The sequence below is a fragment of the Thrips palmi genome, unplaced genomic scaffold (genome assembly GCF_012932325.1).
Source record: "Thrips palmi isolate BJ-2018 unplaced genomic scaffold, TpBJ-2018v1 HiC_scaffold_2, whole genome shotgun sequence".
Lineage (NCBI taxonomy): Eukaryota > Metazoa > Arthropoda > Insecta > Thysanoptera > Thripidae > Thrips > Thrips palmi.
This window is the reverse complement of record NW_023144629.1, coordinates 4175334-4187990: the sequence shown is the minus strand read 5'-3', so window position 1 is coordinate 4187990 and position 12657 is coordinate 4175334. Positions and strand designations below refer to the sequence as shown.

Below are 12657 nucleotides of genomic sequence, written 5' to 3'. Positions count from 1 at the left end.
GGTCCAAAGACCAATTGCCCGTTGAGGGAGCAATATGCCCGCCTTGGATCAGACGCAGTGGCTGCTTAAAATCGACCCAAAACATGATTTTTTAAAGACATTTCTGAGCGTTTTGGCCAACTTTGAGACAATACTGCTCCCAAACTAAGACTGATAATCGCACTCCGTAACAGAGGCATGCTAAAGGAAGGTCCAAAGACCAATTGCCCGTTGAGGGAGCAAAATGCCCGCCTCGGATCAGACGCAGTGGCTGCTTAAAATCGACCCAAAACATGATTTTTTAAAGACATTTCTGAGCGTTTTGGCCAACTTTGAGACAATACTGCTCCCAAACTAAGACTGATAATCGCACTCCGTAACAGAGGCATGCTAAAGGAAGGTCCAAAGACCAATTGCCCGTTGAAGGAGCAAAATGCCCGCCTCGGATCAGACGCAGTGGCTGCTTAAAATCGGCCCAAAACACGACCCCAGCTACCTCGCCGCGACCCCTTTTAATTTTTTCGCGACCCCACTTGGGGTCGCGACCCTAAGGCTGAGAACCACTGCTCTAGCCTCTCTAGGTCTCTCCGGTCGCATTGCCCGTACGCGTCTCGGCGGCAAACTTTTGGGCATGAAAGAGCGGGGGTTGAGGGAGGGACAACATAAAGTTGTCTTACGGCTTTGACCAGCCGTTCAAGTTCCAATTTCGTTGTGCTTTTCACCTTTCTCCCCCTACTTGGCCCTTTACCCTTGCCTCTCCTGACCTTCCCAACCTACTCTTCACGCAAGACAGACCCTCCTGCGGCCCGCACTGCCCGCACGGCTCAAAGTGGGTCGGCCACCCCTAAACTAGCCTCGCGACCCTTCAATTAAATTTAAGCGCCTCTGAGAGCGGCTCGGTCTCGGTCGCCTCTGCCATGCCGCCGGACCCGCGCGTCCTCGGCCTAACCTCAACACAGTCGGTCGGAGTGTCGAAGACTCGGCTGCGACTCGTGTCCGAGTGTCCGAGCATGCAGCCCGGCACTATGCCCTGTTCCTTGTACCACCTGCCTGGGCCTTCTCCGGGCTGCCTAGTATCTCAGCGCCACTTCCGCTGCCTCTAGTCGCCTTGGTTTGTAGTGTAGGCGAGGCTGCGGCACCGGTGCTGGGCTGCTGGCCCTGCCCCGCGCTGGCCGACCCGGACTCACCGGAAGTCGCTGGCGTGAAAGAAAGGCCACCAAGAGAGCCGCGACTGCCGCCCTGCCGCCACCAAGGAGGGGGTTGTCGTCGGCGCCACTCCGGACGTCGGCACCGTCCGCGGCACCGTCGCCGTCGGGGCCAAAGCCAGCCAGAGCCAGCCAACCAGGAGAGGCGGAGCCAGCCCGGCAGAGCTTGTGCATTTCCCGCGCTTTTTGGGATGAGCAGCGATTCGCGCGCTTTTTGAGGTGATCAGTGATTCGCGCGCATTTTGGGATGCAGCGATGTTTCATTGTTTCTTTGTAGTTGGTGCCAGAATGCGGCGTGACAATGACTTCAAAATAAGGACATTACGTGCGCTTTTCTCGCCTGTTGGCGATGCTCGTGCAATTGTTCCACTTCGCGCGCTGCACGCTGCTTACCACCCCCTCCCCCTCCTCCCCCTCTTCTCCCTTCACTCCAACCTGAAATGCGAGATTCGGCCCTGGCTGGCCCTGGCGCGCGGACTTAGTTAGTAAGACGGAGAAAAGAGCCCCGGGAAGGAGGATTCTGGACCAGGCCGAGACTGTGTGGCATTGTGCACGGGGCAGCCCGCGCAGCCAGGGCCTCCAGCACTGGCTTCCGGTTTGTGGCGTTTCCGGGAGAGGGTCAAGAGCGACTCGAGCGGACTCGAGGATGGCGGGAGGTTCGGGTGGTTTCGGGGTTCGGGTGGTTTCGGGGTTTCGAGGTTTTGGGGAAGGGGGGGGGGCGTCGCGACGTTACGTACCGCATAAGCCGGCCGCGAACAAGGCGGTGACTCGGCGAGGCGGCGCTGGCTGCAGCCATGGGACTAGCATAGCACGTCGGCCAAGACGGCCAACGCGGCCAACGCGGCCAAGGAGGGGAACGGGAACGGAACGGGGGTTGCATTTTCGTCTCTCTCAATTTGCTCCGCTAACTATCCAGACGACGCGCCAGTGCCGCGCGTGCTGCGCCAGTGTTGCCAACGGTCGCCGACGCGCGGCGCGTAATTGTTGGCCCGATTAGCGACGGAAAGTTGGTAATTAATGACTGTGATCGCGCGGCCTGGCGCGGCCCCGTGTTCCCGCCGTCGCCTCCGCGACGTCAACGACGCCAACGTCGCGCTGACGGCCTGTTGACGCCATTAGGAAGCCCTGCAGTGCCGCGAGTCGTCTGCGTCGCTCCATCTTTCTCGCTCTCTGCGTCGCACTCGCCCTGCCCGGCGGAGATACTCCGCGGGACAGCGGCTCCTGCCTGTACCCCGCGTCTGCTAGTCCGCGCCGCACGCCGCTCGCCTCTACCCCGCGCGACAGGTCCTCTCCGAGCGCGGTGGTTAGAGCGGTCACCGACAGAGCGCACCACAGCGCGCGCACGGCAGCGAGGAGTGGGGGTTAGCGGATACTGACTCGGTTCTACGCCGCCTCGTCCTCAACTGTCAGGATGGCCGAGCGGTCTAAGGCGCCAGACTCAAGGGCAACCTTACCCGTGCACACGGGGCGAGTGTTCTGGTCCTCGAATGAGGGCGTGGGTTCAAATCCCACTTCTGACATACTATTTTTCCTCGCGGAAGTTGCATTGACCTATTGCCAGAACCTTGCTGAGCACGTTCTGAGCCTTCGGCAGCCGTTGTCGTGGGTTCAAATACCGATCGCGTTTTCGTTTTTCAAAGGTTTTCTTAATTTTTTTAGTTTTCTTTTTTTATGAGCGTTGTCTTTTTGGGTTCATACGGTATAAAAAGAGGAGAGAAAAATTTTGATCTAAAATTTATTGAGTGCGCATTTAGCACAAAACTAATGATGTAATTTTTTTTTTTATAAAAGACAATGAACACATGACAAATAAAATCACTCTCCTATCGAATATCACAAAATTTTCAACTAGTTCCTACAGGTTTCGGCTTTCGGCCGGGAGTTTGAACAGCGCGAGGACGGAGCGCTGCTGGTGAGGAGCCGCAGCCTGCGCGATGGTGGTCCCCTCGAACGAGAACGTGCTGTGGTCGGCGACGGTCAGTTCCTAAAAATAAAAATAACAAAAATAAAATTGATCAAAGTAAATTTTTCGACCGTTTGAGACAAAAGAGGAAATTATTTGAAATGTTTCAGAAAGAAAAGCTTGGGAAGGACACTGGGAGGGGCGAGATTTGAACCTGGAAGCCTCACCTTGAAACCGAGCCTGGCGCCGATGGCGCGGCTGTAGTCCGAGGTCCAGATGGCGGACACGGCCTTGACGCGCACCGACCTGGCCAGCTGCACCGTCTCCTCCGTGAGCCGCTGGCCGACGCCGCGCCGCCCCGCCTCCGGCACCACGCCCAGGAACATGAGCTCCAGGATGGGGTCGCCGCCGGCCTCGGCGAACAGGTCGGCCTGCGCGTCGATCTTCGCCATGAAGTCCAGCACGAAGCGGGTGGCGGGCCGCGAGGCGCGCTCCTCGTAGAAGCGCTCGAAGAAGGACTTCCCCCCCGGGGGCGGCCGGACCTGCTCACAGGAAGCAACGTCAAAATCATTCCCGGTCATGAATGCCACAATCGTGGAAAGCCAGGAGCCAATGCGATAATATTCAGCGCTCGGCCATTTTCATCCCTCCCTGCCCTGACTCGGCGAGCAAACAGACTAAACACACTACACACACGCCAAGAACGATTCCGCCCTGGAAACGTTTTCGGGCGCCACGTTTCCACAAACTTTCCTCATTTTCGTCAAGTTACATCATTTTACATTTTCAGGCGTTTGATGGCGGTGGTAACGTAGTAACGCCAGGTTTAGCGCACTCACCTGGATCTTGTTGACGGCCGCGCCCACCATGTCGTCGCCGATGTACACGGCCACGGAGACGCCGTCGGCGAGGGCGGCGCGGACGAGGTCCAGCAGCTCGCGCTCGGCGTCCGGGTCCTGCGACACGCGCGACGCGTGGCAGGCCGACTCGTGCGGCAGGAAGCCCCGCCGCATCACCTCGGCGACGGCCTCGTGGGCCTTGGCGTCGTCGGCGGCCACGCGCTGCACGCGGACTGCAAGACAAAGACGCGAATCAAGCGAGGACCGCCATGGTCTGCCCGCAAACCGCTCCCGCACTGCAACGGGCTGGTCGCCTCAAAAACGGCAAGGTAAACACTGGACTCACGAGCACACATGTCTTCGGCGGGGACGGTGGTCTGTCTAGAGGGTCTAGCTAGAGGCACTGCACTGACGGCCAAGTGGGATGGGCAGCGACTGATGGGAGTGAGAGAGAGAGTCACCGCGACGTGTTCGGCGCCCGGTCGCCGGCCAAACATTCACTTTGGTTCGGCCGGCCGTTCCTCGTGGCCGGTCCCCCCCCCCCCTTCCCCTCCCCTCCGGACGCCCCTTCTGGCCCCTTCAGCCGGCTTCAGCCTCGATAACATTGGCGGTGACCAAAGTGAGGCTGCCCACGGGTCACAGGCAGTCACAGGGAGCGGAGTGAAGGGCCGGGGAACGCGGTCAACACCACAAACGCGACCGACATCGGGCCAACAACCGGGAAAGCCAAGCACTCGCTGGTCCCGTGTTCAAATCTCGGTCGCGTCGCGGTCATTTTCTTTTGTTTTTTTGCAGTTGGCGCTGCTGACGCTGCTTGCGTTGCAGTTGTTTTTGTTGTTGTTGTTTGTTGTTATGATCCGGGCAGACGACACGCGCGCACTGCTGTCACGCGAATGCAAATCTCCTCGTGCCATCGCGACTAGGATGCGGATCGCGGCACCGCGGCACGGCGAGACAAAACTTGATTCCCACAGCGAAAGTAGTGTAGTGGCAGTGGCGGTGTCCGGCGTGGTCCCACAGGGCAGGCACTCTGGCAGACGCGGCGGGTCGGGCAGGGCAGGGCAGGGCAGATGATAGCCCCGAATTCTCATTCTCACCGGGCCGCGGGTGCCGCGGGTGGCGCCCCCCCGCGGAGCGTTAATCTACTAACGACTAACGACTGCGCGGAATACCGTGGAAAGCGCGCCTACGCTTTCTCGCCTCCCGCCCGCGCCACTAACGAACGAAGAGGTTCGGGCGGTGAAGGCCACTGTGCCGCTCCAGGCTCACCGCCGCCCCTGTCGCCCGAGGTTGCAGCCGGCAGTGAATTTGAATGTGAATCTGCCGCTGGAATCTGCGGAGGGAAGACACTTGCAGTGCAGGTGCCCGAGTGCGCCCGGCGAGTAGGCAGCCCAACCGACACGTGAGCCGACTAAGCTGTAGAAAAGCGGGTCCTAGCCCATTTTCTCTCCAAGGAGTGGCTGCTGGTTTCCAGCCTGGCCGTGTCCAAGCCCTCTCCGATCGGAAGCTCCGGGCTCTCGTCGGTCTGTCTCTCTCGCACCCATACGGGACGCCCCATGAGTGAGAGAGAGACCTTTCACTCGGAACAGCCGGCTGGCGGGTCGGATTGACACCGCCTCGCCTACCGAGTTCATCGTGTCATCGTGTCAAAGCCACAGCCTCTCTCTCCCTGCCGCCGCCACGCCGCCACCGTCGCGACGAGGCTTCTGGGAACCTCTCCGGTTCTCATTCGAACCCAGCCAGCAGCTCAAGTCCGCCGCCAGCCCGTTAATAAGATTAAAAGACGGGGCCGGGATTCGAACCGCGGGCGATGGCCCGCCTGACTGCAGTGATTTGCGTTGTGATCCGGAGGGGCTTGGGCGTGCACTCGAGGTGCACTGGTTGCACCTGCCCCGGAAAGAAAAGTCTCCCAGTGCAGTGGGAAGGCGGTAAGGCGGTGCTTTACACGGCCTCAGCCTACAGCCCCTGCTGCCGCGCTGCGCCGCGCTGCCGGCACCAATCCGTTCCTTTGTTCTCCACCCGTTCTCTTCTCTCGCCTCGCTCTGCCACTCCGTGCTCCGTACAGCCGCGCGGCGCTGGCGCGCTGGACTAGGTACCCGCGGTGCCCGCCGTGGGGTACCTGGCCGACGAGTACCCGAAGGATCTTGAGGCGAGCCGAGCCGAGTTCACCGATCCTACCGAAGCCGAGGACCGGCCCGAAGCCGAGGGTCCCCGAAGGACCCGAAGGAAGCCGCACCGAGCCGAGGCTGGCGGCGTGGCGGGGTAGGGGCGGGGCGGGGCGGGGCGGGCCAACACACCTTGTGCCGCTCGGGCAGGCGGGCAGCCGGGCTGGCGGGCAGGCCGGGCACCACAGACGGGGCTGGCATGCCGGCATGGCACCCTACCACACAACCACCAAGAAGCGGAGAACACACAGCAGAGAGCCGGCAGTCTCTCTTGAGCCGCGCCGCGCCGAGCCGGGGCCCCGCCAAGCTGCATACCTTGGCGTCGAGGCGGTGAGCCCTCAGCCATCCGAACGGCCGAACGGCCACGGCTAGCGAAGCCTGCCAAGCCTGCGAAACCACGGCCTAGGGCGAAACCACGGCCTAGGCGGCCAGCCCCGCGACAAGTGCAACCCAAGTGCAACAGTGCAGCGTCTGCAATGTGAAAAGTGCAGTGAGAAGTGCAAAGCAAAGTGCAAACGCAAAGTGCAATCGCCTCAATCAAAGTGTGTGTGTCAGTGAACGTGTGGATTACCTCTCGCTGGATTACCTGAGGATACTGTAAGGATTACCCACCAGGATTACCTCCCAGGACCCCGATGACAGCGTGCTTGGTCCCCGCCGAGCACCGGGCCAGGCCGCCGTGCTGTCCAACGTGAGGCCGACGAGCAACAGGTGATTGCCCTGCCTCTTTCTTCTCTTTCTCGCTCCAGCCGACGCTCCAGCCTCCCTGTTTCTCTCTTCCTCTCCTGGAGCCTGCTGCTTGGAGCGGCTGCGCTCTTTGCCGGCCAAGCCGAAGCGGTCCAGGCAGCTTCCCCCCTCCCCCTCTCTGCTGCCCCCTCCACTCCTTGCGGGCGTCTCCATCACACAGCCGTTTCGAATTATTGGAAGTCTGTCCGTCCGTCCGTCCGTCTGCCTGTTTGCCTACTGGTCTGTAGGGATGCGTTTGCCTGTCCGAGGAGGTCCAGGCCCACAGCGGCGCTCGCGCACATCGGCCGTTGGAAGGAAGCCGCGTCGCTAGAGACCCTCCTGTAGGGCGTGCGGCGCGGTGCGGCGCGGTGCGGCGTGCCCTTGCATCGTTTCGTACCAATTACCTCACACACACACGCACGATCACACTGTGTGTGTGTCCCTGAATTTGATCGAGACGCGTCGGGAACGCCCCTTGCAGCGACGCTGGCTGGCCTTCGCACATCTCCTCCCGTTCTTTCCCGGCCGCGCTTCGGCCGTGCTTTAGCGCGCACCCCTTGAGGGGCCCCGAAGGGGTGGAGTGGGGCGGGGTCGCGGGGTGAGTTTTAAGCAGACTGTACTTGTCGGGGTTCTCTCCGCCGCCGCCGCCGCTGTGCGTCGAGCTGTGCGTGGTGTCGGGCTCGGGGGAGTCCTTTTTCCTTTTTCTCGCGTCGACGGCGACCTTTTTCCGCCCTTTTTTCGCGCTTATTTACCCCCGGCCCCCGGCGCGGCGCGGCTGACACCTCAAAACGGCCGGCTCGGCCCAGAGTGTCGCCGGGGGACCGTCGCGGAGCCGCCATGCCATGCCGCCATGCCATGCCGCGTCGTGCGTCCGGGACGGCCCCTCTCCGGGCGGCGTCGGGTTTGCCTCGCCTTGGCCGTCACCGCCGTCACGGTGGACTGGGAACCCTTTTCCAGAAGAAGCGAACCCGACACACTCCCGAGGTCCGAGGGCAGACCCTATTGGTTCAAATTCGACTGACGTCGCCACTTCCAGCGACTGCATTCGGCATGTCTGTCTGTCCGTCTGACTGCCTCTGGCGTGTCCGCGTGATTTTATACCTTTTCCTCGTATTGGGAATGCAAATGGGAGTGCGTCCGTCCGTCCGTCCTTCGTCGATAAGAAGGGGAGCTGTGCATTTGTTCAGCAGGTAGTACAAACAGGCGATAAAGGACTCGGAGGGGGGTTCACACGCTGCGATCGGTACTCTGACAAAAAAGACAAGTGAACGAAATGCGGAAATATAATGACAGTAACGGATGTCGCACGAAACTTTGGCGCGGCCCACTGACCACCGACCAGCGAGTCCCGTGTCCCGTGTCCTGACCGTCACCTGTACGGGAAGGGGCAGGGGGCGCGGAGTTCAATTACGGCCACATGCGCGGACGCACACTCACACCCAAAAGCACAGCCGTGGAACTGGAGGGGTGGCTGTACCTACACTGTGTCGCGTGTGCGATACCGTCACCACAGTCCAACGCAGCGCAACGCAGTGACGGGAGGGGGCGAAATGCTTCCCGCCCGGACTGTACCTTGCTGCCCATTACCGGACCCACCCGAAGGAAGGCCTGCACCACTGTGCTCCAGCCGGCCTACCCCTTCCCCCTCCCCCTCCCTCCCCTGTTGCCGCCCCGAACCTCCCCCTCCCACACCCACGCCCGGCAGGCCCGGCAGGCCCGGCAGACCGACGTGAATGCTTCGTGCGTTCGGTTTCTGTGCGTGGCGGGGCGGGGCGGGGCGGGGCGGGGCGTGCAAGTCCGCGCGTTTCCCCGCCGAACACGTAGCAGGGCGAAAGAAGGGCGCATACAGCGTACCGATTTCGTCGCTCTGTCTCTCTCGCACTCGCGGGGCGTCCCGCACAGGTGCGAGAGAGACAGAGCGACTAGGCAAGCACACCGTAAACGGCCGCGCGCGGGGTGCGTTCTCAAAGCGCAGCGGAAAGCGGAATGCGTTCGCGGGCCGGGAATGCGAGAATGCGACCAGTGTCTCACCGGCCCAATTGTTTTCCTGTTGTTGTTGTTGTTGTTGTTGTTGTTGTTGTTGTTGTTCGGACGGCACCGCCAGCAGCGAGCGACGGCGAACAGTGTCACAGTGTCTGAGCCGCCTACGTTTTTCGAAAATCTACTCGAAAAAAGAATTGTCGAATGGTCCAAAGTCTTGGACTGCTTTACTTACACGAGTGTCCGTCCGGTGCTGGCGGCCGTGTCTGGCGGCGGCCGGCGGTGCTGGGTCTCTTAGTTGCCTGATAAACACGACATCGGCTCGCCCGGCAGGTTGCCGGTAAGTGAGGGCTATTGTGCCGCCATCAGCGTTGCGCTGCCAACATTGGCGCCAGCAGTGCTGCCAACAGTGCTGCCAACAGACAGGTGAAAAGCCCTGCTCCCACCGCCCCTCCATCCAGCTCCAGGCCCATCTCGCCGGAATTCAACGAATGTGACATCTCATCCGAATAATGGAGATTATGTCATCTCCATATTTTTTTTTTCGTGACAACATTGCTCTTTTTTCTCTCTTTTTTTTTTTCAAGTGAATCCGGAGCGATTCAGACTCGATTCGTTTTTGTTTGAATGGGTGGTGTATTTCCCCCCATTCAATCGAATGTGACGTCACGTTCGTTGCTCTCTCTCTCTCAACTCAATGTGCAGGACTGGCTGACAGCCACGTGCCAGAAATACCATCCCGGGAGTGCTTTTGCCGCCACTCAATTATGTATCTATCCCCTGTCCGGTCTTCCTGTCCTCCAGTCGTGCTCGCCAACTCGCGCCAAAAGCGTCCCGCGGGACGTCTAAAATCGACGTCACCGATGAAAAGCCGGCGCCAAAATTCCACATCATCAAGAAATAAAAACGACTGCTTCGGGGCGACGGTTCCCATGTTTCCTGTGCATAATTGGCCGACGTTTTGTTTCTTTCTTGATTTCCCGCAATTCGTCGTGCAGCGCGCACTCACACACACACACACACACACACACACACACACACACACACACACGCACACACACACCACACACACACGCACGCTGCCACGCCCCCGCATGACTCACTGCGGCGCCTTGTCTAGTGTGCATGTGTGTGTGTGCGTGTGTGAGTGTGAGTGTGTGTGTGTGTGTGTGTGTGTGAGTGGCCCGCCGGACCGCCCCGTCCGCATTCCCCCCGCTCGCTCCGCTCCCGTCCCGAGAGCCCCTCCAGAGAGTCTCCACAGAGCACGCAGAGCACTGAGCAGTTCATTACCAGACTTACTTACTCCACTCACTTCTCCGCGCGCTGCTCCTCTCCGCCGCTCCCCAACCATTCATTTTGTTTCCGGTTTGGCTCGGCGGGAAGCCCTTCTAGTGTAGCGGCCGCGCGGGGCGGCGCGCGGGGCCGCTAAAAAGGCGGCCACGTGTTATTACCGTGCCGAGGATGATGCACTGCCAGTGCGGAGGTTCCCAGCGACGCCCCCCACACTGGAAGCATTGTGGCGGCGCTTTGATATTCCCGTCATGTCCTCCCGTCGACACGTGTGTTGTTGTTGTTGTTGCTGTCCGTGCGCTGCCCTTGCTGTTGTTGTTGTTGTTGTTGTTTGGGGGCGCCGCCGCGCCCAACCGTGCGTGCGAATTCCGCCCCAGATATGAAGTGCACACCCACCACGCTGATGAGTTAATTGTGAGAAACTCTTTGGCGTATCGTGAGCGGCCGCGTGCGTGAGTGTGTGTGAGTCGCTGTGTGTGTGTGTGTTTCCGTTTGTGTTCACACGGGCAATCATCACACCTGCCGGGCCGTGCCGTGTCGTGTCAGCGATCGCGGTGTAGGAATGCGCGCGAATTTGTAACACCGCCATTCAATTATAAAAGCGTCGGGCCGAAAGTGTGGTGGTCTGTCTGTCTGTCTGCCTGCCTGTCTGTATGTATGCAAGCCAGTCACTGCGCGTTTGAGTTAGTGTGTGTCAGTGACTGCGTGTACGTGTGACAGCACGACGCCGTGCGTGTGTGTGCGTACCCGCGTACTACAACCGCGTGCGTGCGTGCTGTGGGTTCGGTCGGCGCCGCGCTCGCGCGCCGGCCGCGTACGTACGTACCGCCGCGCTGGTCCTTTTGCTACCTCTTACTCACCAGGGTCGACGTCGTGGCGCCCGCCCCGCCCCGCCCCGCCGCGCCCCGCCCCGCCCCGCCCGGCCACGCCCCACTACGCGCCGCCTCAGAGCCAGAGCCCAGAACCTCAGAGCCTGCAGGCGGGCAGCACCGACGTGGCAACCGTGGCAACGCTGGCCGGTCTCAGGGCCTAAGTACCCGGTACCCGGTCCCCGGAGCCGCGCCGCCGGAGACGAGAGCCGCGCCGCTCAGCCGCCCGGCGTCGTGGTCCATCGCAGACTGTGCCATAGGCAGCCGTAGGCACACTGTGAGGGCCGTCGGACCGGAGGGAACAGGAGCACAGTGGGCCAGAAGACCGGTGGAGGCGGTCGAAATCCCGGACGCATTTTGACTGCTTTCGTCGCTCTGTCTCTCTCGCACTCATGGGGCGGTCCGTAGGGGTGCGAGAGAGACAGAGCGACGAAGCAGTGTTCGGACGGCTGCGCGGCCTGTGGACAAGTCCGGCCTCCGCGGAGGCGGGCTGGGTGGCTGGAGCCATGGCTGGAGCCTAACGGGAAGTGGCCCACCTGGGCTGTGGGCACTGCGCTGCATCCACTCGCAGTGGACTCATTTTGATGCAGAATGCAGAACAATGCGCTCCTAGTCAAACAGCTCGTGGCGAGCGGGGCGGGCGAGCCCTTGGCCAAGCCCGGGCACTGGAACGAAACGAACCAAACGAACCGCCAGGCGCCTATCCCCGTGCATCGGTGCACCTGACTTGCCAATTGCATCTCTTTTCCCTCATCCTTTTGCATAACGGGTGCGCTCATCCACTGACATCTATTTGGCTCGAGGCGGATTATATTGAAGTCAGGTGCCCGTTAGTCTGATCAGTCGCTAGAGAAAAATTAAAGGAAAAAGCTGAGTTGAAAAGAAAATTTTATTTAGTATTTTGTGTCGTAATCTGCTTTGAATTGGATGGGTGCTGTATGAAGAGAGTATATCGACACACGAATAACTATGTGTATCGACGATATGTAGAACTCCCGGTTACAGTCCCGTACACTCGTGAATACAGTTCATTGGGGTGTCACTGGTGTGGTCCACACAGCGGTCGCCTCTCCGAAAACGTGTTTCCCAAAACCACCGCGAAAAGAGAAAATAAATTTAAACGAAAACCGCTCGACAATGACGCACACGGCGCCAAATAATTGCGGTGTACGCGTGCGTATGCGTATTTGTGTGTGTACGCTGGAGGGGAGGGGGGCTGTTGACATTCCCGCGGCCCGTATACCGGCTGGAGTCGCGCTGGAGCGGCCTGGAGGAGCCTGGAGCCGCCGCTGGAAGGCCGGGAGGGTAGGGGAAACGCCGGTGCAACGCGCTGCTGGAGCCTGGAGTGCCTGGAGTGACCACAAGAACCAGTCCTGCCTATCCCTGCTGAGCAGACGGCAGGCCGGGCCGCGCCAGGCCGCGCCAGGCCACGGACCCGACAGCCTTGGCGTGGCGTGGCAGGCGATCTCTGCGGTTGAGTTGCGCCTACTATAGATAGACGAGTGCAGCTGCAACACGTCGGCGTGCGCGTTTTTGGAACGGGGCTGCAGGCAGGCTGCACCGTCCGGGTTGTTGCCGGAGCTGTGCTGGAGCTTTGCTCGAACTTTACTGGGAGCTTTGCTGCATGAAGGTTGGCTGGAGCTGTACTGGAACTTTGCTGAAGCTGTACTGGAGCTTGAAGCTTTGCTGACGCTTTGCTGA

The 12657-nt window shown here is 60.5% G+C and overlaps 1 protein-coding gene and 1 non-coding gene across 2 annotated transcripts; one reads left to right on the top strand and one right to left on the bottom strand.

The window, feature by feature from the left end:
- Positions 1-2589: 2589 nt before the first annotated feature.
- On the top strand, positions 2590-2704 carry Trnal-caa. Its single transcript has 2 exons — positions 2590-2627; positions 2659-2704. It is a non-coding gene; the product is annotated as a tRNA-Leu (tRNA).
- A 197-nt stretch (positions 2705-2901) lies between these two features.
- Positions 2902-4451, bottom strand: LOC117646996 (dopamine N-acetyltransferase-like). Its single transcript, XM_034388463.1, has 4 exons — positions 4273-4451; positions 3927-4159; positions 3315-3629; positions 2902-3168 (listed from the first exon to the last, which is right to left on the bottom strand). The coding sequence occupies exons 1-4, from the start codon at positions 4421-4423 to the stop codon at positions 3040-3042; spliced, it is 828 nt and encodes a 275-aa protein (XP_034244354.1). The 5' UTR covers positions 4424-4451; the 3' UTR covers positions 2902-3039.
- Positions 4452-12657: the final 8206 nt, after the last annotated feature.